Source organism: Durio zibethinus, chromosome 18 (genome assembly GCF_047325235.1).
Source record: "Durio zibethinus cultivar Kanyao isolate XHJ-2024 chromosome 18, ASM4732523v1, whole genome shotgun sequence".
Taxonomy (NCBI): Eukaryota; Viridiplantae; Streptophyta; class Magnoliopsida; order Malvales; family Malvaceae; genus Durio; species Durio zibethinus.
In genome coordinates this window covers 22,863,632-22,887,857 of record NC_143179.1, presented here as the reverse complement: position 1 = coordinate 22,887,857, position 24,226 = coordinate 22,863,632, and the positions used below count along the sequence as shown (strand labels likewise).

The following is a 24,226-nucleotide window of genomic DNA, read 5'->3' as shown; positions in this document are numbered from 1 at the left end:
AAACATATGGCCATTTTGATTTGAAAACAATAACAAAGACTATCAGTTTCACTTCAAGGGAAAAGGCTTCATCTTTCTGGGGTTATCAACCGGAAAGTCTAGCACATGGCAATGAAGCAAATATTTACACAGGAAGTCACCCCTTAATTGTAATACATTTTCATTACTGTTTCTCTTTAACTGCTTCAAATCACCCTTTAATTGTAACCATTTCACTCTGTTGAAATCACATTATATTCACCTCTTCTTTCGCTCCAATCTGACCAAATTTTTAGGCCAAAAATCATAGGCAATCCCGGGAAATAAAGCCCTAAAATCAATCAGAAAACACACCCTGAAAGGAATTTATAAAAAAAAAAATGAAGCCATGTTTTTCAATGCCTATCCACTGCAGCAGGATTATCCCCATTTTGGCACTAAAAATATCCAGACCAAACAACACTTTGATTTCCTTCCACGTGTACGCCTCCGATAATTCATTGTCCATGTTAGCAATCCTCGTGCCTCGAAATCAATCAATCCTAGATCGACATACCCGTCTGACACAGGCCCCGCCCTCCCTATAAATTCCCCGAGTGTCCTTTCCATCGAATATCAAAGCAGAACCGTTTCTCTAGATTCTTCCTTGTTACTGTGAATCTTTCTTAATCGCATCTGCTTGGTTACTGTGATTACACATGGCCACCGCTGAACCTGACGTTTCGGTTACTGAGCAGCCACCGGAAGCAGAAGAGCCAAAGCCGGCGGAGAAGCCTGTCAAGGAGAAGAAACCCAAAGCTCCGAAGGAGAAAAAACCAAAAGTTCCAAAGGAGAAAAAGAGTAAGCAACCAAAAACTGCTGCTCATCCTCCTTATTTCCAGGTTTTTTCTCATTCCTTAAATCTTTGTTTGTTGAATTTGTAATCATATGTGAGTTTTTTTCTTAATTAACGGTGGATTGTTGTGCAGATGATTGAGGAGGCGCTGCTGGCTCTAAACGAGAAGAGTGGTTCGAGTCCATACGCTATAGCCAAGTATATGGAAGAGAAGCACAAGGCGGTGCTTCCAGCGAATTTCAGGAAAATTTTAGCTCTTCAGCTTAAAAACTCAGCTGCCAGAGGCAAACTGATAAAGATCAAGGCCTCTTACAAGCTCTCCGAGACTGGAAAGAAGGGGAAAGCCACTGCTACAAAAGGTAGAACAGAGAAGAAATCTAAACCAGCTGTAATGCCGCAGAAATCTGAGGTAGCAAAGAGGCCAGCAAAGAAAGTTGGTGCTAAGAAGAAATCAACTCCTGCGAAACCTAAGCAGCCTAAATCCATCAAGTCACCTGCTGCCAAAAAAGCCATGAAGGCCACCGCTTAAAACAAGTGTAGAAACTAGAAAGTTTTCAGGTTTTATGTAATCAGGAAGTTTCTTTGTGAATATAGAACTTTGTTTGCTTTGGGTTTTACTTGTAGTTTGGTATTAAGAGGTGAATATGTGTTTTGTATGAGTTGAATTTGCACAAGGGCTGGCAATCCCATACTTCTATGTGTTGAAATGACGATGAAGGTTACATACCATGATCCCAAAATTCAGGGGAGGTAGAGATGGGCCTCTCGTGGTGGATCAATGGGCATGAAGTCTGTTTGATATATGTCCTTTTATTCTTAACATTTTTTGTCTATGGTTGGGGTTTGGGCCTGTGGGCGCCTTTTCTAAATTTATTGCAGCTGTTCTCACTCAATTTTGTTAAAATGTAAGTGAAAAAAAAAAAAAAAAAGCGCTACAATGTGATTGTTTATACCAAAATTGGGAAAGTGGTTCTAAATCATAGGATCACTATATTCACCTGATAAAAGGTTTGGGAGGTTGATTTTGGCCTTGAATTTCTATTCTTCAGAGTTCAGAGCAGTCAAGATCATCCCTTGGCCATAATCTTTGAGGGTTTCAGTTATCAGTGTCTTGCTCATTTACCTGATAAAAAGAATGTACGTTGTGAGAAATATGAACGATGTTTCTTCAAAATAAAGCATTCTGTTTCTGCACTATTTGTCTCAGAGCAAACAAAAAGCATAAAAGCATCTTTGAAACCTAGGCACTATGAATTGTGAAAATTTAATCACTTGTTGAAAGATGGGTGAGTTTATCATCCTTACTCAAGATTGTAAAATTCTACAGTTGCTTGAGCGTTGCACTTGTGCACCTGTCAGTAGGTGACTAATTTTACAATGTATATGATATGCATTGACTGTAAAATGATAAATTCTTACTTGACAAACTTGGCCGGGAAAGGGGGGGTGTTTATTTTGTATTGGTATGACCAGAATTCAAGAGATTTTGCTGTCCAATAATCTTTCCTTCCTTTCCAATTTAAAGGCTGCAAGCAATTCTGCACCAACCACAGGAGGAGTCAAGAAACCTCACAGTGGTATGTATCTTTTTATGCATGTTTATTTCTTTGTTCCTTTTTCTGCGATCTAGATTGCTGGAAAAAGGCACCGGCCCTATTAGTTACCTTATTTGTTGTAATCTTTTAAACAGTGGGTTGATGGAGTTTTGGGTCTTGGTAGAATGACGGGTAATTTGGACGTTGTGTGAGGGATGATTTGTACTTGTAGCAGGAATCATGATAAGGAGACTCTGAAATTGATTTGTGGAAATATGTTCTAACGCTCAAATCAATCTAAGCGTTTAGAGTTTTTTTATTTTTCTTTTAAAAAAGGTGAATTATGAAAAATGTTAAAGAAACTTTAAGGAGGAGGGTTAAGCATTTTTGTCATGTTTAGACTTTTTTTTTCAACTTATATACGAGAGGAATGATAGTGATATGATCAAAGTAATTAATAATTGATGATAAATTTGTATGGAATTCGAGAAGAAATCATGAATGAACACGAGTTGCATTAATGATTTTAGATCAATGTAAATTACATTGAATGATATCAAACAAATTAAAAATTAATTAATTTGTTGTAAAATGATATCTTTAAGGAAACATTAATGGAGATAGTTAGGCGAACCTCTACTAAGCAAGGGCAAACTTGTTTTGTGGCTAAGAGTTTGAATGTCAATCTTCTCTTTTTTCGTGGTGATATAACAATTGAACATATATTGATTTGATGAGTATAAAAATTGACTTTGTTAATTGAATAAATATGCACAACATAGTAAAAGTCGAAAGTACCAGGATAAAAAGCACTGAATTGTTGATCCGCTAGCTGCCCTTCCAGCGTCTTGTCCGTGACGTCGCACAAGACTTCAAGGTATTAAATCTTCAAAGCAGGTTTCATTTTTGTTTCACTTTGTTCATGCACGCACAGTCCCCGATTATATTTTTGTTGTACAACTTTTCATTAGATGGATTTGAGGTTCAAGTGCCATATGTGGTTCTTGCACTTCAAGAGGCTTCAGAGGCCTACCTTGTTGGTTTTTTGAGGATACAAATCTCTGTGCTATCCATGCCAGGAGGGTAACAATCATGCCGAAAGACATCCATCTTGCCAGGAGAATTCGTGGTGAAATGGCCCAAACTTAATAGGCCTACGTTCATTTCATCAGTCTCCAGCAGTAGCCCATTAGTTTGATTTTTAGGAATTCATTTAGTAGAGTATAATATTAATTGAAAGGGCCCATCAGGCGCTTAGAAACTTTGTTCAGCACTTCATCTTCTGCTTATTTTCTAGTCCTCGAGGAAGAGATGAGATATTACCAATTTTTCAGTCTAGAAAAGCCAAGGATCGATGAACGTTTTTGATGCTGGCAGACGGATATATCAGAGGAGCTTAAGGATTCTATAAGCACAAACCTTCCTTCCAAAGAGAGAGCTCTTCCCTTCAGAACATCAGGGTAGAGAGTTGTTCTTCACCAATGAAAATAATAGGTCAAGGAAGGTTTTTACCATTGCAATACTTGTTGAAGTTTTCTTTTTTAATTTTGGTTGATAATGGAAGTGTGATATATGTAGATTAATTGGCTAGTAAAAGCTAATAAAGAACGACCAGAGTGATCAGGTCAAACCCTCTCTACTGACATATGATGATGTGTTGCGGAGAGCTATTGGCTAAATTGTGAAGAATGGGGGTGATCGGGGTTGGCCCTGCCGACAAAGTTCAAATAAGTCTTCCATATGTATCACTGCAACATCATTGTACTGAAGCTGCTCTTTGTCATGTCCCTTTCAAAAAAATAAAGAAAAGAAATTTCCCCTTTTTCCCATTGACATTCCGCAATGTGATTGGTGAAAGTTCAATTGAGGTTTTGTCAACATGGCATCTCTAGGTTCAAATACTCCCCAAAATGATGATTTTCTGGCTGAATATGGTATTCACTTCTTAATCATGAGAGAGAGAGAGAGAGGTTGAATTTTTATTATGATAATATTCCTATGAGGGTGACGGTGGAAGAAGGAGGAGAAGGGTGTTCTTAATATTCTTTTTTTCTAGGTTTTCAACCTTATCTTTTGCATGAAAAAGCTCATCAAACATGGGTCTGGTTTGCTTTGTTGCGTGCTATGATTGTGCATCATTGTTCTCCAAAGGGATGCTTTGTTTTGGTCAACCATCACACTAATTGCCATCCATGTTCATCCTTCTCACTGTGATCAGAACTAAAAAAACAAAAAAACAAAAAAAAAAAAGCTTGGAAGCATTTAATGTAGAAGTTCTTGGTTGGCCCGTAAGCTTAGATGTACACTCCGACCAAGTTCAAGAAAGCATGTGTAACAGTGTTTTCTAGAGAAAACAAGGAAAGAAAATTTATGCTTACAATCAAATGCAACAATCACAATAAGAAAAAAAAAAATCTTTTGGGCACTGGTGATTGATCATCATTGCTTTATTGCACTCATTTAAGGGAACGTGATTGGTCGAGGCCTTCTTCGGTAACTGACTGAGACGTTTCCTGTGAGTTGGGGTCCAATTAAGCCTCATTCAAATACATACCATGGATTCATTACCCACTTATCTCTCCAGGAAAGAAGAAACAAAGAAACACAAACAATTAGACAGCATGGAAATAAGATCACTTCAAAGGCCCTATAGATTGAAAGGATTTGGAGTAAAAACAATGCAGCACTCATAGTCAAGGGAATATTTATTCATCTTAAATTTGGTTTTTTCTTTTATTTGGTATGATAATTATCAAACACCACTTCCCATAAAATGCAAAATTGGTATTATATATTATCATTAATTTGAAGACTAAAGTGCTTAATCATTCATGATGAAAGTTTAAAAACAAAAAAAACTTGTGTTAGGGGTATTTGTGGGTCCTGAAAGTAATTTGATCTTTTTTTCTTATTAGAGATTATCAATAGATAATCAAAATTATTTTTTATTTTTAAGTCGATCTGATATGTATAACGTCACATTAATTTAGTTACGTCACTATTTTGCTCATAAGTCACTCACTTTTTACTTATAAATAAAATCATTCGGGTATTATTAATCAAATCTAACTCTTTCCTTACTTTCTTAATTTCTTATCTTTCTAACTTCTTTTTATTCGACCTTTGATTTGAGTGTCAAAATATAAACGTAGAGATTACAATATAAAAGTAGAGATTACCGTTATCTTTGTCCTAACCGTTTTTTTTTCTTTTTTATAATTTCAGGGTTCTAACCTTCAGCTTAAAGCTCAGCACCAACAAATTTATTATGTCGGAATGATGCTATTTGGCCAGATATTATGCAAAAAGGTGATATGTCAACTTTTATTGAAATGTCTATTTCTCAAAGTTTGGTATCTTTACTAGAAGGTTTTGTTTCTGATGAAATTTTTTGGTTCTCTTTTCTGGGTTTGAGTTTCTGTTGATTGGTGAAGCTTTTTTTGCATATAATTTGATCCCAAACTTGCAAACACGTACAGAAACATGATATTGAGACAATTACAATCAAGAAAGATCTTAAATCTGGACCGTTTGGTCCACCTGAAAAAGGCTAGATCGGCAAAACATATCTCTTTGTCCAATCAGAGAATCATTTGGGCACAAACTCACATTCGAAAAGCAAACAGATTAATGTTACGGCTTCAGGACTTGGTTCAATTGTAGAGAAAAAGGTGATTAATTATCTCTTAATTATGATGAAAGGTAATTATCTGCTATTAATTAAATAAAATTAATGTAGTTGATCGTGTGGGTTTGGTTTCATTGATGTGTGGCACTAAGAGGACATGGGAAGGCTAGCCACAAGCAGGGTCAATGAAAAAAAATTTGTCCTCAAAGACAATTGCAAGGCATGGCCAACAGGAGCCACGGTGCCCAGCGCATGCTAGACAAGCCATGGGTCCACCAAGCCCACACCCAGATGCATACTTGCTGTCTATGTTTGATCAATTTAAATCAATCAACTTCTGTTCTAATAAATTTGTCTTCTTACTTTCTTATGGAGATTCCCTTTGGTCTTACTCTTATCTTCCATCATGTTTGCTGGTTGCCAAGAAAACCAAATTAAAGTCGAGAAAAAGAGTCTGTTTTCATTTCCCAACTTACTAAATCCCTGTAGTGTAGTGAAAATGAAACCAATCTGAGTATAAACAAAGTTAAGTCGTTGAAAGTTTGAGACAAAATGTAGTAATTGGAAGCTTTGAATTAGTAGCTGCATGAGACAAAAGAGAAGCTACTTGAGAGATCACATTCAATTTGACATTTCTCCTTTCACCATGGCCCTTGCAAGCGATATATATTTGGGTAAAAAATATATAATATAGTAAGCCAGGAAGAATCATAGTAGCATGTAAGTTATGTCTTCTAGGTTTGTTCAGACCTTGCCTGTAGTGACACCGACCACTGTCCCAACGATGATGAAACTCATATATTTTGGCTCTGAGAAACTGAATAAATTAAGCTTTTGCGTTGCTTAGGAGCTCAGGTCTCAAGAAAATGTTACATGTAGCTTTGCATGCAATATTCAGTGAGAGAGAAAGAATTTCTTCATTCATTTCACAACCATATTTTTACAAAAATATGTCTCATTATGCATCAAACGTTTATAACACTAAGCGATAAAAGCCTCTTCATGTCTCTTTTTTTTTTTCCTTCAGTTATCAAATATGCATATCCCAATATCACAATCTGAACTTGAAAGATTCAAGAACTCGTTCAACTTATTCCCTTCTTCTCTACCACTACTCTCTAATAACAGCAATGCCATGTCTGAGTTGTTATTATTATTGATGTCAAAGCTTGAAACTCCTTCACCATCATATCTGTCTTCATGGCTCAGTTGTGACGCAACAAACCTGTCAAGTGCTCTCCAGTCAGTCACTTTCTTGGTGTTGTTGCACATTCTATTCTGGTGATCCTCTTCTTCATAATTTGTACTCTCTGATATTAGAGATATCGAGCTTGGCCTCTTTATTAATGGCAGAGATGGGCTCTCTAGCTGAGGAAGCTGTACAAACTGATCAGAGTAGATAAAGTTTAGATTATCTGCTTCTGTTTCTTGCTTACACGAGAAATTTTGGGGTAAAAATTTCTGGGGTTGCCTCGAGATGTAATCGATTGGATCAACCACGGAGCTAATACCACTTACTTCATCATAGAAGTAGCTTGAGTCCCACCCTTCAATGCTCTTTTGACCAGTGGTTCTCTTCTTAAACGCTCGACAAACTACCCATCCTTCCTCCTGCAAAACTTTGAGATAAGAGATCAGAAAGCTTTGTATTTGCTTTAATTACTTTCAGATAATTTTCTTGCACCAACAAGATTAAAGTTTTCCCAGCCTTCTTCCATTTGAATATATGTTCTTTTGGCTTTTGCAAGCGTTTCTTTCTGTTGGGTGAAGAGAAGTAGATATTATGATCAAAGCTATAGAGGAGAAATAGAATTTTGCCTTTGACAAACTCATGAAAATGGGAGAGATCTAAGGGCCATGCCAGAAATCGGATGGTGGTATGAAAGTTACACTAAAATTCACTTTTTTTACTAAAAGAGATGGTGGTTGGCATCTTTCTAGAAATCGGATTACTTCTGTTGACATTGCAGTTGAAATGGTCATTGTTGAAAGGAAAAAAGTGATTCCGTTTCTCAAATAAATTGTCTAATGGCGCAAATTCAACCATAAATCTATTAAAAAAAACCATCTATTTCGTCACTAAAAGTTAGGTTTCATGTGAAGAAATTACGAGGCAGGCAGTCAGGCACTAATCATCCTGTTTGGACACAAATACTTGAAAAAGAAAATTCCAAATAGTAAGTCAAGAGAGCCTGTTCAAAGCTACTCAGAATGTTGGACGACCATGAAAACAAATAGATGTAACTTTTTCACTTTATTAACGACTCTGTTGACAAAGAGAGAAAGAGGAAGTGATGATCAGAGAAAAAAAATGATTGTAATTTATATGATTGCTTGCCTGTGGAGGTCCTTTCTCGTCGGATTCAAGCCTGTATTCATGCATGATCCAGTCAGTTTTCTGTCCGTTTGGGGCTCTTCCTTTGTAGAAAACAAGAGTCTTCCTCATGCCAATCAGCTTCGATTTATCATACACTGCCTTGTCTCGCCCTGTTGCTTTCCAAAAACCAGCCATGGTTGCTCTGTTAGTTCTTGTTCCTGTCGGATACTTCTTATCCTTGTGGCTGAAGAAATACCACTCGTTTTGCTCCTCATATCCGATCCGGCATCTCTCTGCTTATCACCAATATATTCAGATCTTATATATTTGTATGATTATTAAAAGAATAAAGATATGGAGGTTAACATCCATGTCTAGGGTTGTTAGGCTCTCATGCAAATGTGAAACCCTAACTTGGGATCTTAACCCAGACTGCAGAATTGATCAGCAAAACAGAAACCCTAACAGATGATCAAAACCACAAGAAAAAAAAACATGTTAGTGATATATATAATTATACCTTGAAGATCCCATGGTTCGATCCTGTAGAGATCAATGTCTCTGATAACGTCAAAATCAATCTTCTGTGATGCAACTTTCTTCCTGAGATAATACCCAACAAGCTCCTCGTCGGTCGGATGGAACCGGAATCCAGGTGGGACACATGACTCCATTGACTCCATTATAACTTTTGTTGCTGCATCAAATTCACCACCACAATATTAGCACTATACCACTCTTTTACATCATCATCTCTAAATCATAACCAATAAATGAACTTAAAAAGAGAAGAGAGAAACTAAAAGACCGAGAGAAAAAATTTTAAAAAAAAAAGGGAAAAAAGGTGACAAATGTTATCATAATCATCAGCTAGCTAGCTCATTTGGTAGTGAGCAACACTCACCCCCCATGTTTATCTCTCTCAAGGTAAATAAATTAAAATTAGCGCATGATACAAAACAAAACCCATTATTTCATAGACATTAATGATTTTTTTTTTTAGGGACAAAAAGAGAAGAGGTGAAAAGGGTAAAAATTGAATCATAAGAGCTTGTTTATGATTAAAAAAAACAAAACAAAGAAGTTGAAACATAGCCCTCTCTCTCTCTGTTTGGGGCACAGAACTCTCAAGGAAACGGACAACTAGAGGTTTGAGCTAATGATGTTGTCTTGTGTTGGTGAATGGTGGAAATGATGCATCAAGAATGGGGTTTCCATTACTAAACTATTATATTCATAACACTTAAGGGTCCATTTAGATAGGTGATAAAATTAATTCTAATAAGATAAAAAACAGTGATAAATGTTATTATAACTGTAATTAAAAAAAAAAATCCATTGAACCTTTTAAGTCTAGTGAAATTTTATGCTATATTTAATAAAATTCATCTCCCTGATGTTAGCGTTTGAATTTCACTTAAGGGTTTTTAAGCTTAAGTGCACTTCACTATGCAATTAGATCCAAGTCCACCCCAAATTAGTAGTATATAAACAAATAAATTATTTTTTTAAAAAAAGGGTTCTAGAATATATATACAAACTTAAGAGAGTTTTATTAAAAGGGTTGAAACAAACAAAAATTACTTTTGAAAAATATATATAAATTAATCAAAGAAATATAATATTGCTATATAAAAGCATATGAGTTTGGGATTTTGAGTTGTTCTGCGACAGATTAGAAAGTTGAATGGACAAGGTGGATGACGTTATCACAATCAAGCATGCCTATGTTTTTAAGCGAAAGAAAAAAAAAAAAAGATAGAGAAAAGGTTTTTTCTTCAGATGCAAAAAGAGCGAGACCGTTTCCATTGGATCAAGGCCTGACAAAAAGTAAGGGATAAAAACTATAAAGAGAAAAAGAAAAAAGAAAAGAAAAGAAAAGCAGTGTTGATGAGGCACTTGCAGAAGCTGTGTCTCGTGGCAAATGAAATGGACTCTGTCAACTTTGTCTGTTTGTCGAGAATTTCCATAGCACGTCTGACCCTCTTTTCTTTGAGTGAAAAAATTCTAACCTCAAAATGACAAAACCTCTCAAATCTCAAATAGCCATAGTTTCCAATACAAAAACGACCTCTAAACTTATTCAGATTTTGGTAAGGTTATTCTGTCAAAGACATTCATGTTTTCAGGAGGGGAAATCAGTCAAGATCGTGTAAGGTTATTTTGTCAACAAGTTGCTAGAGTGAAAAGGAAATTTCCTACTCAGCCACTCAGGGTTTAGTTTCTGTCAGCTAGGTTTTGCTCAAGTAGGAAAAGGAAAGAACTGCATCTCCATTGAAATTCAAGTTCAGCAGGAATTATATGAAAACTGGTTGGTGGGTTAGTGTCAGAATGCACAAATGACAAAGAAATAAGCCATATTTAGTCTTCCATGTAATAAGGTGCAGCTTGTTTAATTTGACCAAACAAAATTATGTGAAAAGGAGACAAAATTGGAGTGTGACACTCAAATTTGTAATCTAGGCAAGTATTGTGCTGCCTTACAAATATATATATATATATATATATATATAAACAGCTGAAGGAAATATTTTAAAAAGAAGGTGACATGACACAGTACCAAACATTAATATTGAGAATAGATGAGAATGTTGAAAAGAAAGATAATTTTCCATGCAAATGCAAAAGCTTACCTGGTGGAGTTAATTATTCGTTTGAGACACAAGAAATGAAGAAGAAGAAGAAGACAAAGAAGAAGAAGAAGAAGAAGTGAAAAGGGAGAGAATTGAAGAATAGAGAGACAAAAGGGTGAGAGAGAGATGAAGAGAATATAAAAAGGGGAGGATAGGGGAGGGGAGGACCGCTCGATTGCGCATGGTTGATGCCTGTCCCCAGTTGCTTACGCTAATGCCTAACTTCCTACTCTAATCCCTTTTCCTCTCTTTTTCTCTACCTTTTACTGCATTTCGTTCGCGAGAAGTCAATATACCACATGTACATGCTTAATTTTCAACGTGAATATATTAATTATTTTTATTTACGATGATTTTAATTATTAAAATTAAGTTTAATATTTTATTTATAAATTAAATGATTGTTTGATATAAAAAGTTACATCATTTTCATTTCCATGAAATTTCAATGGTTTTATTATGCTCATGGGCCGGATATAGTTTGGTACCTTCTTGTAATTAACATGTTTGATATGCATATGTTGGTTGTCATATCAAGCTATTCATGCTAGAATAAATACTCATTTTTTTTTTCCAAATATTTGAACATAAACATATGCTTTTCTTTTCTAGAAATAGAAATTCAATCATAAAGCATATGTTACTTTTTGACTTTCAAGTTCTTTTTTTTTTCTTTGGCATGGAGATCCACACTTTATTAGACATTGTTATAATGAAATACTAAAAATAAACTAGTTAGATTTTTCAAAAGAAAAACAAAATCAAAAAAATCAAAATAAAGAAAGAAACATGCAACTTGTTAATCAGAACATCAATACTCTTATCTAAAATATTAGGATGTTCAAATTAAAATTTTCATATTTACAGCATTAACTGCGTATAAAATATTAATTAACTACAAAGTAACACCTTTTAACAAAATTAAAAGTGTATAAATTTATGAAATTAATTATAAAAACATTTTTTAATAAATATAAATAACTTTTTAATATTTATTTTAAAAAATGTGCGCATTTATAATTTTATTTACTAATAAAGTGAAATTTTAGAAAATAATAAAAATTATTAATACATCAAATATAATTTTTTTTATATTTATATCTTGTAAATAAAATAGGAACACATCCGCTGTTACTAATCTACGATTACCTTGGCATTATTATTGTTGTTTTTGCAACTTCCCAATCCTTAACATATCGTAAAATTCTCACGATATATTCCAATAATTTCCCTTCTCATTAACCTTTTCGTTTTCAAACCTTCTTACACACCTGCCACGTTGGCATACATCAAGACAACGTTGGCCACGTGTTGCCGCCAAAGAACCCTCCGTCCACGCTGTCACTCTTTCCCACCCCGCTGTCGGCTCCCAGCTCGCGGCTCGCATGGCTTCCCGCTTTCATTAATTTACCAAAACCCCCAAAACTGTGAACTGGCGAAGGGCACTCTAAAAGTAGATGAGCCCTCACTTTTAGGGATATTCTAGTCATTTCAAGTAGGAATACGGCCTTCAAATGATTTTATGACAAGTATTCTGCAGAAGGAACACAGAAAACGTACGCTGAGGAAAACCTGGAAGCCACGTGGCGGATACGGTTGGTGGATTGACATCCTTCTTTACGTAGAAGATAAACAAAAGAAAGACAAAAATATATCGTCAGGGAAGACCCCTCCTTCCACTCAGTTTCCCCCTTTTTAACTTTGCCCATCTCTCTCTGATTTTTAAAATGAAGCTTATCTCAATCAAGTTATTAACAAAAAAAAAAAAAAAAACTAACCATGTAAATTTTTTAATCTTATATAAGAAAATCAATTACAGATTAAGTTTTATCATGCGTAAATTTTGTATACTTTTATATTAAATTTATATAATTATATATCGACTTATTGATTAATCATATATTTGATTTAATTTGTTAATTTTTATATGAAATGTAATATACTTCATTTTTATTGTATTTTTTACTTATCATTTTATCAAAAAACTTGCTGATGGTATTTTAAGTATGGTAATTAGGTTTGATGGAAGCTGATTTGAAAAATGACTTGAAGACTAGAGTGATTTGTAAAATAAAGAATGGTTAAGAAACATTTGGAGTAGAATTTCAAGATATATTTTGACGCTTAAGTCAGTGAAATATAATAAGCAAATGAAAGTATAGAGAAAGAGAAGGTAGGAAGCAAAAGTAAGAGTGAATAGAATGGTTAGAATGATGTACTTGTATTCTAATTTTATTTTTTATGAAATGGAATGACGTTGATGTGATCAATTAATAATTGATTTGTGTTGATATAATTAATTAATTAATTTAATATTATATAAGTATAAACTTAATTGAGTTAATCGTTATCTCGATAACCGACAATTACGGATTAAACTAATTTGATGATCAAGGCGTTGGTCGGGCATATAACAAAACTAAAACTAATTTCTCAATACTAAATTAATTATGAAACATCAGCATTAAGCAGCAATCGACAGGCCACTATAGACATTCCACCAAAATATTCAAGCGGTCCAGCCAGGGTTAAGACTTAAAGAACACATTTTGAAAAGGATCAACTCAAAAAGGCTTGATTCGATTGGCCGAAAAAAAAAAAAGGGCCTGATCTCAAAGTGGTGGCTTCATCTCATAATTCTTGATTGATACTAAACTGCTATCATGAAAGTGGGTTACGGTCGGCATAATCTATCCCTAAATTAGAAAAATATATACAAAGCCAAGGCATCCAGTTTGATATCGTAGCATCTCTTTCTTTTTTATTCCAAACAAAGATTTTATTATAAATTAATGAAATAAATTCTATAATGTTAAAAAAAATCCATATATATATATATGTGAAATATATTTTATATATACGTAATTTATTAACAGTTGTATAATCTGTTATTAGAGTATTAGAATCTTAATTTTTTTATTATAATTTAATTGACTGGGATGGTGCATGATTTTACACGGAGAAAACCCCATTGGACGCATGAGATATATGGCTTGAAAAATTGGCTAACTTTATAAAAAGATGATGAGTAATTTGGAATCAAGCATGTGGTACGTGTCACATATTGATGCTAAATTAGAATACAAATTATTTGGTTTATTCGTTATATTTTCTCATCGCGGACTAAAACAAAAGTACCTCAACCATCTTTTTTACGTCTTATTCTCTTTCCTTTGAAAAACATATTTGTTGTTCCAAATTAATGTATATTATTCGGAAGAGGCAAACGTTTCGCACGTAGGCAACCAATCTAAGAAGTTGGTAAGATTTGAAATGTAATAATAATAATAATAATAATAATAATAATAATAATAATAATAATAATAAATGTATATTGCACACAATAATTGGTAAAAATAAATTTTTTATCAAATAAAATTCAATTTTGCAAGAAGTATTTTTAAATATAAAATTTTAAATGTATCCTGGGCCGTGCATTTCAAGCAAATTAAATCCAATCAAAACATAAGAATATTTTTATTGTATTATAAATAATATTTTTTATTTAAAAATTTAAATCTTATTAAGAAATACATACATAGGTTGCTAAAGCAATTTGGGATGCATATACTATAATCTTTAAGTTTAATTAAGCAATAGTATAATGGCCGAAAACAAAGAATCAATCGGGACGAGGGATGAAATATGTAAAGGAGGAGCTGAGAATTGGGAAGCTGGGCTACAGTGAATGGCTAGAGAAGTGGACGCATAGTCCACGTAGGACAGTGGTGGGTCGGCCGTGGTCTCCAATCATGAGGCGGACCGCATCATTGAATTAGTCCCCTCCTTGCGGGTCCCACGGCCACCATGAAATGAGGGGTGGTGAGCCCAAAGAACCTTTCTCTCACTCACTCTCTTCTTCTCCTTCCTCTAACAGCAATATTAATATACTAGTAACTTATAAAAATCCCCTTGGAAAGAAAAATGTCACTAGCAGTTCACCTAAATGACTAAAGTTTAGAGTTTGAAGGTAAAATATTCAGTTTTAAATATTTATAACATTTTATTAATAGAAAAGTTTTAAAAAAAGTTTATAAATTTTTTTATGAGTTGGTTTATCTTGATTTTAAAAGTGAGATAATTTTTATTATTTTTATTTATTTGATAAAAAAATAAAAATATATTTATTTAGGGAGATAAGAGTTAGCGTAACCAGCAAAGGGAGATCCTAGAGGGGTCCTATCAGGATCTTAAACCTTTTTTTTGACATCGACCACCCTCCAAACTCATCTCTTTTTCTCTTTCTCGATCCAAAAACAACACCTTAACCTTCCAAGTTTTTGTTTGTTGCAAGATTTTTTTTTTTTTTCTTTTAAGCTTTGACAATGGTTGGTGAAACCTTTTCCTAGTTTTCTATTCATCAAAACAAAAAGGAAAAAGAAAAAACAAATCAATGGTTTTAACCAAACTCTTGAACTACACTCATAACTGATCAACAGTACTCTTTCTTCCACTCTTTCTTCTAAGCTGTGAAACACAAGCTTCTTTCCAGGGACATCAACCATGATTGCACCCCTTGTAGGCATTAATTCTAACATTTGTATTCACAATGAAATCAAATACACTACTTTTCTAGACTCCATATATAATACATGCATTTTTCACTAAGGAGACTATGATTAAAATCAAAAGTTTTGGACCCTTTTGGTGGAAATTGAAAAATATTAAGTTTTTTTTTCCCAAACTTTTCTATATTTTTGGGGATATTTAATAAAAAAAAAAAGTTATGTCATTCTATGAGATGATGATTGACCATTATGTGAATTAGAATGGATATCCTGTGGCTAATTTGTACATTGTTATCATATATATTTTGGAAAAGATATTGATTGATTGAAAATGCACCCAAACAAACACTTTCTCTGTCAAATGGTTTGCATAATATTGTAGTTACCAGGATTTCTGATATTAGAATGATTGTGAGAGGAAGATATAGTGAAAGAGGAGTAGTAGTGTTGAAGGTTGAACTTTCTATTAAGAAGAAATGAAAGCATATGATGTGGAACAATGACAGGCTCAGGTTTTCAATGACAGCCAGGCTTTAGGAAAATGGAAGTTGCAGCTGACAAGAAACAAGAAGTCAAGAACCCCATAAGTCCAGTAGTCATCCTGGGGAATTACACAGCAGGCACATGTTTTTACCCTTTTACCATGAGTCATATGTTCATTAATTGGCGGCCTGTAATGTCTTTCCAGATGGACAACAGGTGGTTAAAATTTACTACATTGGATGATTTGGATGGATATCGGATAGGCTATCAATGAGGCCAAATTTTTCAACAGGGAGCTCTCAAATATGGGGTGAAGATGGGCCATTGATTGGGAAAGAATTGGGGGGAAGAAACAGATGCCATGATGGTCACAGGTAAGCCGAGGGGGTCCTGAAAAGAGGTGCTGGTTTACAATGGGACTTGGGCACTGTCCTGTGGTTCATGATCAGATCAGAGTTTTTTGGGGATGGAAGTGGGCGTCCAATTCACATCGATTACAACGCGTATGAATTGACTTGCTAGATCTCTGTTGTGTATAAAATTATCAAATTTGAGTCATTCTTAATTCCAAATTCTTTACAATATGCTCTTCATATTTTGCTATATTTTTATTTGTTCAATTACTTTGTGATTTTCGAGTGTAGGCATAAAAATGAAAAAGGGTTTCGATCAATAATTACATAGACCATAAATAGGTTTTCTTAGAATATTTCCTAGTTCTAAAAATTGATGGAGCCATCATTGAAATCAAAAGCAAAGGCAATAGGCCAATATTATGGCCATGGGGATCATCAAGATATTGTGATGACATTTCATGAAAATTGTCCATATATGATCTTCCATATTCATATGCTATAAGAACAAATTGGACTCATCAAACAAAAGTTTGTGGATAACACTTGGATGGTTTCTCCACACTACTCCCTATAATTATTTCGCCATTGATGCAATTCTTTGTGTGGGGGGGGGGGGGGGGGGGGGTGTTCCTTTTGCATGCTTACTCCTGGCCCCTCAAGGCCCCAAACATCGTTACTTGGCTTGAAAAAATACATGATTTTCCCATGGTGAACGTGTGGCTCCTTCCATGGATTGTGCACGAAAACGATTTCCATGGATTACATGTTCATTATAACAATTTGCTCAATAAGTACAATCGATGAAGATGTGTTAAAAGTCCACTTTTTGAGGCTCTTTTAAATTGTGAATTAAGGATTACATTTTTGTGATGTACAAGTTTTACTGAATACAATGATGAAAAGATAATAGAATGATGTAAAAACCATCTTTTTTATCCTAAACTTAATCACAATGCATTAGATGTGAAGCATTCGTGCATGTTTCACTCTAATCCAATACAATTTCAAGGTTGTTAGTATAGACAAAGTATAGTTTCCTTTTTCATTATTAGCCCGCCATTATTTTTCGGTTAAACGATAATAGATTCTTAAATTTTGTTTAGTACATTTCTTTTTCGAATCGATTCAAGTAAATTTATATGCTTGATGATCAAAGTTCACAAATGATTTCGTTAAAGGACGGACTGGCTTTGGGCTACCTTTAGATTTCTGGCCCTATTTTCTCTATCCCTCTTTATCCAAAAGCCAACTATGGCATTTGGGCTGTCATCAGATTCCTGGCCCTATTTTTTACTGTTCAACTAAACGCCCAAATCACTTTTACACCCTCACGCCACGTCGTTGACACGTTACGAAATCCTGCTCGTACTCTCATTTTCCCCTCTTCGCCGGCGAACCCAACTCTCAAAATGAAAGTTCTTGGAATTTTGATGGAACCCTTTACTTTGCAGTCAATAAGCACCACCAAAACAGGCCTTGTTTGGCTTCTAAGAGCGGGATGGATGGCCGGAACTCTTCCTATCCTCATCGCTTCACTCCCTTCTTCACATCTCAATTCATTTCGTACACTCTTACTAGGCTTTGCCAAGAGGGGCAAGATTATGCCGCCTTCATCCCATGTAAGAACCAGCTCCTTATTTTTTTACCATCTTTTCATTTTTCAAACAATTTATTTTGTTTCTTGGTTTTTGTGCTGATGTAGAAGTTCACAGTTCCGCAGAGCTTCTTTCTACACTTTTATATGTTGGGTGTGGTTTGGACTACAATGTTGTTAATGGGAACTTGGTACTTTGCGTACAAAGTTGCACCTTTAAGTGCTGAGTCATTGAGTGACTCTGCAGCTGCAAGTCACTTAACTGGAGGGTCACATGTCTTTTCCTTGCACAAGTCTCGTTTTCCCTCGGCTGATGACAGATTCAATGTTTGGAAGTCTGCGTTCTTGTTGTTGTTGATGGAAGTTCATGTTCTGAGGCGTCTTAATGAGACCTTTCATGTTTTCAACTATAGTCCTTCTGCTCGAATGCACATTTTTGGATACTTGACTGGTCTCTAGTGAGTTTCTGAACACATTTGATAAGTTCATTTTCCCTATGAATTGCCATTGTTGAATTGTGTGATTCTTTGTTGATTAAAGCTTGTGAAAATTAGTGTACTTTATAAAAAAAAAAATCATTTTAATTAACAATATAGGGATGGGAAAGCTGGCAATAAGAAATAGAATTTAGTAATTAATATGTTTCTGTTGTTGATCAAAATTTTATTATTATATTTTGGACAGTGTCTGGAAGATTGACTATAAAAGAGTGGTTTTTTTTTTTGCTGAGTATGGTAAGTTGATGCATAAGCATGATAATTTTGTACAATGAATATTAGTTTCAAGGCCTCTCTAATTGCTTGCAGTTAATAATCTTAAATTTCCTTGTAAACCTTGGTTAAAAATGTAGATTGCATTTAGTTCTGATTGAATGATGATTGCATTTGGCAGTTTTTATACAGCAGCACCTCTGTCACTCTGTACATTTTGTGCACTGGAGGTTGTTAATTTTGCAGCTAATCAGGTAGCTGAACTTAATGTTGAAGGCCAAGATATGTTGTCGATTACAGATTTTGATTTGTGGGGATATGTGAAGCCTATCACAAGGCTTGGATGGTGCCAATGGGCTGGTGCTGCTATATTTGCTTGGGGATGGCTCCATCAATATTGTTGTCATGCAATTCTTGTAGGTGTTTTCTCCTGTGTAAATCAATTTCTTGACCTCTCTCTAACTGAAAAACCTGGAACTTTTGAAAAATTCAAAACTTTACTATCTATATACATCATTCTATCGTGATTTTGGAGGATTAAATGAATTCAATATGCAAGAACTGATATTGATGATTTGTTTTAATACCCAAGTTTTAGGTTGTCCTAAACGATATTGTGAAAATAAAAGCTATATTAAGGTTTAAACAAGATGGGGTGAACACAAGGATTCAATTTTTTTAAAAAACTTTTTTGGAATGGAGCAAATTGATCTATGGCTTTTGGCTTGTACAAATCCAGATGCTGATTTAGTTACTGGCTTTTAATCAGGGTTCACTTAGAGAACACAGAGATCAAACTGCTGAATATGCGATTCCACATGGTGATTGGTTTGAGATTGTCTCAAGTCCACACTATTTAGCTGAGATGGTGATCCTCTTTCTCTCTGTTTCTAACGGATACTTGCTATATCATGCCTTGCTTGCTGTCAAAGTTATGACCATTGCTTCCTTTCTTCTGTACAGATAATATATGCTGGCCTATTGGTTGCGAGCGGAGGAGCTGACTTCACCATATGGCTACTTATGGTTTTTGTGGTATTTTCTACTCATCCACTTTACTCAACCATGTAGAATATTAGATTCATTGCCCCTTCATATGAGTCATTTGTGGTAACTGCTGCAGGTGGCTAATCTTGCATTTGCTGCAGCAGAAACCCACCGGTGGTACCTCAAGAAGTTCGAGGACTACCCACTTAACCGGTGGGCCATTCTTCCATATGTATATTAGTTCCAAGGGACAAAGTTTTGATGTATTATGTTGTAAATCAGTTAGCTCTAGTATTGTCTGTAATTCCTTTTTGTTTAATAATAACTAGGTTACTAAAATGTGAAGATGGCTATGTTTTTATGTGATAACTCCAAACCCAAAGCAAAAAGAGAATTGTTGTTGGACATTATCATTAGCTCTTACATTGGATTGAACAGCTTTCAAATCACTCACTTTTAGGATTGTAATTGAGCCGAGTCGAATTTATACAATGAGAAGGTCGAGTTTGACTCAAAATTAATTGCTTTAAACTCAGTTTAAGTTTGTTCGAGTTTTAATTTTCAAACTCAAACTTGATTTGAGATAAAAATCAAATTATTTAATTTTGTTCAATTTGTTAGTTTAATAAAAATGAATTTAATTTTCTTATTTGATTTTAAACTTGATTATGTGTTCGAATTTAAGTTTGAATTTAAATTGATATATATAGGAGTAAAATAGTAATTTTATAATTAAAATAATAAAAGTATATTAAAATTTAAAAACTTAATTAAATTTTTGAGTTACTTAAGTTCAATATTAGGATGTTTGAACTTAATTCGTTTTATAAGTTGAGTTTTTCTAGTTCGAGTTTAATTTTATCAAAATTGAATATGGGTAATTTTATAAATATTAATATATCATATACAATTTTATTCATTTTATATGTAAAACTTCAACCCAGTTTAAGCCCAAAGCATGCCCATAAAAATTTATCTTATTCCACCCAAATGAGGCCCAAGTCATGTCCCAAGACAGGTCCCAATAGCCCATGAAATTGAAGCTTTTTAGCCCAAAACAGTCCCAAAAACCAGGACACGTTTGCACGACGATCACGTTCACGTAGGTCCACGAAGAAATTTATAGTTCCTCTTCGCTCTGTGTCTCTGATCACTGAAGAAATCGGAAATCCACCGATCAAAGTTCCCGAAATCTCTTCAAATCGTCGGTGAAATTTTAAATAACTAAAATGTCGTCCACGTTCAGCGGCGATGAATCTGCTCCTTTCTTTGGCTTCCTCGGCGCCGCTGCTGCCCTGGTTTTCTCCTGTAAAAACCTAACCCTAAATCCAAAAAGTTTCTTTTTTTTTTTGTCGTTGCTAATTTCCCTATCCAATTGGTTTGTCTTTTCAGGTATGGGAGCTGCTTATGGAACGGCGAAGAGTGGAGTCGGAGTGGCATCGATGGGAGTGATGAGGCCAGAGCTGGTGATGAAATCAATCGTCCCCGTTGTTATGGCTGGAGTTTTAGGTATTTATGGGTTGATTATTGCGGTTATTATAAGCACTGGGATTAACCCAAAGGCCAAATCTTACTACCTTTTCGATGGCTATGCTCATCTTTCCTCTGGTCTTGCTTGTGGCCTCGCTGGTCTCTCTGCCGGCATGGCTATTGGAATCGTCGGCGATGCTGGCGTCAGGTATTGTTGGCTAACTTTCTTGTAATTCTTTGATTTTGGTATTTGCCTTTTCAATTCAGGTAATTGAATTTAGGGCATAGTAAAATCTGTAATAACAGGAGGTGATTTAGTTTTAGGATTTGGCTGCAACTGACGGAATTACATTAATGTTTTGTCATAATAACTGTGAGCATATGGTTGGCTTTTCACTTACAAATTCTGATGAACTATATTGGCGAATTGTTCTTGTTGAGTTAATTTGAACCTTGATTAGTTGGAATTTTACTTGTTACATAAAATGTAGTTTATTTTGATTCAATTAAGGTATTTATAGATTCATGGATCCAATTCAATTCAGTGGGATCTTTCATTCACGTTTTTTTCCACCAAGAATGTTTTATAAAACTCTTGGACCCCTGCTTCCATCCCATGGATAGATGGAGAGGGAGGGCAGAGCTTTTGGTTTTTTTCATGTTGTCAAAGAGTTGAACAATGGGTTTTTCATGTTGTCAAAGAGTTGAGCAATGAAAAGAGATGGTTAGTGAATGAATTGATCGGGTCACGTAGGAAAGGTTCAAATCTACCGGTCTGTTAGGATGCCTCAGCTGGATAATCAATGTTCATTTTTCTTGTTTACTTGTATATTTATGTGCATTATTTTATGTTCATTTCTCTTGTTTACTTGTATATTTATGTGCATTATTTTTATTGCAAAACGTTTTGGGGCCATTTCACTTACAATGATTGTAGTACAATTAATCAATCACAATTTAGAATTATGTAGGTCCACCAAAATTTGATATGGTACATAATTTTGTTATCGGATTAGACAATTGTAGTATTGTAGTAAAAAAAAATTGTAAGTGATATGTTCTCAAGGTTTTTGCTTTATCTTCGGTTTCTAGATTCATTGCAATTGTGAGAATGTGCGTTGTTTGATTTAGTTTTTCTGTGCATTTATTTGCAGGGCCAATGCCCAACAGCCAAAGCTTTTCGTTGGAATGATTCTCATTCTTATTTTTGCTGAGGCTTTGGCTCTGTATGGACTCATTGTCGGCATCATTCTCTCTTCCCGGGCTGGTCAATCACGAGCAGAATAGAGTGCAAGGTTCTGAGACTTGGGTTGTTGCTAGTTGGCGAAACTTGGCTGTCTCCTATTCGAGCCTCTAGCTTGCTGCAGTTAAAAGCATTTTTAAGTTGTTAATTTGAACTCATTCATGAATTTTCTTTAAGTGCTTCCATGGTGTTTGTATGATTAGAAGATAGATTTAATTTAAAACAAATCTTGTTTTACATTTTTGTTACCTATTGCTGTAATCTACATGTATGTTCAATGTAATGTTAAGACCATTCATTTCTGTCTCTGATCATGTTGCTATGACTAATGGCATTGCTATAATGAAGTTCTACTTTCAGCTTCCCCTCTTCCCACTTTCTCTATCTTAATCTAAATGCTTTTTTCATTCTCAGTTTCTTAATCTGGTTATAGCAAGAAGCATAAAATTGCCTTCCTTTTTTTTTCTCAATCAGGAATCAGCATCCTTGATTCACATTCCATAATTGTAACGAGAATAAAATTATAAATAATTAAGGAAAATCCCCTTTCCCCTTGTAAAAAGTTGGAGAGAAACTTCATGTTTCTTATTGAATTGAATTGAGAGGTAGCCAGGCCAGTGAAAAATCTAAGATGACCGCTCTTTTTACTTTACACTGAAACTTTGGTCATCGTGTTATTCTCTTTGTACTTTAATTGGGTTTTATCACAGTTAATCAATGCCGTAAACAATGAGTTTTGCCATGTATAACTCCATTTCCTCCACTCTTTCAATCTTTTGCATAAGTTTTAGAGGTATCGGGTTCCAGGTAGGGGAAGAAACCCATGCATGACCATTTTTAGCTTGCTGGAAAAAGGTTGACCGAGCATGAATTATGATTTTCTACTTTGGTTATTGATTAGGCATTACAAACCAAGAAAATTAATAGTTAAAACTTCTATCTGAAATATGTTTTCATTGCTTTGGATTTTGGGTCTATTCATTTTTATTCTTTGATTTCATGGTTATTGTTAGATTACGGCTCGTGGAAAATTGAGCATGAAACTGATAGAGCATGAGAAATCTCGAGCTACAACAATGAAGAAGCGAATGAAAGGTTTGAATGGTAACATACATCTTGTCTTCATGATCATGATGAGGTTGCCCAAGAACTGGCATGGCAAACAATAATGTAATGTCCAATCGACCGTCAATTCCAATTCTTCATGACCCAAGGTCGACCGCCATGCAAAAACAATGTGTTGTTCAATGGGCCTAGGGCAGTATTCTGAGCATGCTTCCATGCTCCTTTCATGCAGCCAGAGGCTACTTATAATCGGCAACAGTTGATGATGCCACGTCATGTGTTTCCTCAAATGCATCCCTCTCATCAGTTCACTGATTTCTACCATGACATCAATGACTGTGAGATAAAAACAAGGAACAAAGGTTTCAGTCTCAAAATCACCAGATAAAGAAAAATAATATAGGTCTTGGAAATTATGGACTTTTTAAAGAGAATTTCTTCCCCCTTTTGTCATATTTCAACAAATTTCATCAATTTTATGGAAATTATACCTTTTCCATTTAACCCACATTATTATTAGTCATTAAATGCGGCAACTTTTTCTTTGAAACTTGTCACTCAGTGATATGAGACTGTGTGGCCAGACCAGCAATTTCAATATCTTTTAGAATTTTCGGTGGACCCATTTTTTGTACTTCAATACTTAATAGTCCAAAGTTGTAAAGCTGTCTGGCCCAATCTATGTCAACTCGAGCCCTAGGCTACGGTACTGCTTAAGCAAGTTGTCCCATGTGGGCACAATTTCAACTAATACAGAATAAATTGATAGACTTGTCCTTACTCCTTTTAGATTATTACAGGGAAAAATGTTCAATGGCATAAATTAGCAAAGTTAATATCACCTTGGTAAAGATAATGTTTACATTATTAAATTAATAATTAT

The 24,226-nt window shown here is 34.7% G+C and overlaps 4 protein-coding genes across 7 annotated transcripts; 3 read left to right on the top strand and 1 right to left on the bottom strand.

Moving 5' to 3' along the window:
- Positions 1-596: 596 nt before the first annotated feature.
- On the top strand, positions 597-1,634 carry LOC111300090 (histone H1-like). The gene is made up of 2 exons (XM_022895710.2): positions 597-860; positions 948-1,634. Exons 1-2 carry the CDS (start codon positions 678-680, stop codon positions 1,341-1,343), a joined length of 579 nt encoding a protein of 192 aa, XP_022751445.1. The 5' UTR covers positions 597-677; the 3' UTR covers positions 1,344-1,634.
- Positions 1,635-6,875: 5,241 nt separating this feature from the next.
- LOC111300812 (NAC domain-containing protein 37-like) lies at positions 6,876-11,019 on the bottom strand. 4 transcript variants are annotated; one of them, XM_089748010.1, is made up of 5 exons: positions 9,199-9,580; positions 8,815-8,991; positions 8,316-8,587; positions 7,496-7,588; positions 6,876-7,363 (listed from the first exon to the last, which is right to left on the bottom strand). In XM_089748010.1, the coding sequence occupies exons 1-5, from the start codon at positions 9,203-9,205 to the stop codon at positions 7,001-7,003; spliced, it is 912 nt and encodes a 303-aa protein (XP_089604136.1). In that variant the 5' UTR covers positions 9,206-9,580; the 3' UTR covers positions 6,876-7,000. The 4 variants fall into 4 exon arrangements, with proteins under 4 accessions (XP_089604136.1, XP_089604135.1, XP_089604137.1 ...); XM_089748009.1 differs by lacking the exon at positions 9,199-9,580 and adding an exon at positions 10,928-11,019 and having other exon boundaries at positions 6,876-7,588; XM_089748011.1 differs by lacking the exon at positions 9,199-9,580 and adding an exon at positions 10,192-10,660 and having other exon boundaries at positions 6,876-7,588.
- Positions 11,020-17,616: 6,597 nt separating this feature from the next.
- Positions 17,617-19,928, top strand: LOC111300810 (polyprenal reductase 2-like). The gene is made up of 6 exons (XM_022896424.2): positions 17,617-17,893; positions 17,977-18,326; positions 18,760-18,994; positions 19,348-19,446; positions 19,542-19,613; positions 19,702-19,928. Exons 1-6 carry the CDS (start codon positions 17,684-17,686, stop codon positions 19,804-19,806), a joined length of 1,071 nt encoding a protein of 356 aa, XP_022752159.2. The 5' UTR covers positions 17,617-17,683; the 3' UTR covers positions 19,807-19,928.
- A 712-nt stretch (positions 19,929-20,640) lies between these two features.
- Positions 20,641-22,640, top strand: LOC111300089 (V-type proton ATPase 16 kDa proteolipid subunit-like). The gene is made up of 3 exons (XM_022895709.2): positions 20,641-20,873; positions 20,958-21,243; positions 22,190-22,640. Exons 1-3 carry the CDS (start codon positions 20,795-20,797, stop codon positions 22,320-22,322), a joined length of 498 nt encoding a protein of 165 aa, XP_022751444.1. The 5' UTR covers positions 20,641-20,794; the 3' UTR covers positions 22,323-22,640.
- Positions 22,641-24,226: the final 1,586 nt, after the last annotated feature.

What these genes read in the sequence shown, in the direction of transcription:
- LOC111300090 (XM_022895710.2), top strand. Translation starts at nt 678, where the DNA reads ATGGCCACCGCTGAACCTGACGTTTCGGTTACTGAGCAGCCACCGGAA. An exon ending in CTCATCCTCCTTATTTCCAG is followed by an intron (nt 861 to 947) that starts GTTTTTTCTCAT and finishes ATTGTTGTGCAG; the next exon opens with ATGATTGAGGAGGCGCTGCT.
- LOC111300812 (XM_089748011.1), bottom strand. Translation starts at nt 10,264, where the DNA reads ATGGAAATTCTCGACAAACAGACAAAGTTGACAGAGTCCATTTCATTT. An exon ending in CGAACCATGGGATCTTCAAG is followed by an intron (nt 8,588 to 8,814) that starts GTATAATTATAT and finishes GGTGATAAGCAG; the next exon opens with AGAGATGCCGGATCGGATAT. An exon ending in ACGAGAAAGGACCTCCACAG is followed by an intron (nt 7,589 to 8,315) that starts GCAAGCAATCAT and finishes AAAGTTTTGCAG; the next exon opens with GAGGAAGGATGGGTAGTTTG.
- LOC111300810 (XM_022896424.2), top strand. Translation starts at nt 17,684, where the DNA reads ATGAAAGTTCTTGGAATTTTGATGGAACCCTTTACTTTGCAGTCAATA. An exon ending in GGATACTTGACTGGTCTCTA is followed by an intron (nt 18,327 to 18,759) that starts GTGAGTTTCTGA and finishes TGCATTTGGCAG; the next exon opens with TTTTTATACAGCAGCACCTC. An exon ending in ATTGTTGTCATGCAATTCTT is followed by an intron (nt 18,995 to 19,347) that starts GTAGGTGTTTTC and finishes GCTTTTAATCAG; the next exon opens with GGTTCACTTAGAGAACACAG.
- LOC111300089 (XM_022895709.2), top strand. Translation starts at nt 20,795, where the DNA reads ATGTCGTCCACGTTCAGCGGCGATGAATCTGCTCCTTTCTTTGGCTTC. An exon ending in TGCTGCCCTGGTTTTCTCCT is followed by an intron (nt 20,874 to 20,957) that starts GTAAAAACCTAA and finishes TTGTCTTTTCAG; the next exon opens with GTATGGGAGCTGCTTATGGA. An exon ending in GTCGGCGATGCTGGCGTCAG is followed by an intron (nt 21,244 to 22,189) that starts GTATTGTTGGCT and finishes ATTTATTTGCAG; the next exon opens with GGCCAATGCCCAACAGCCAA.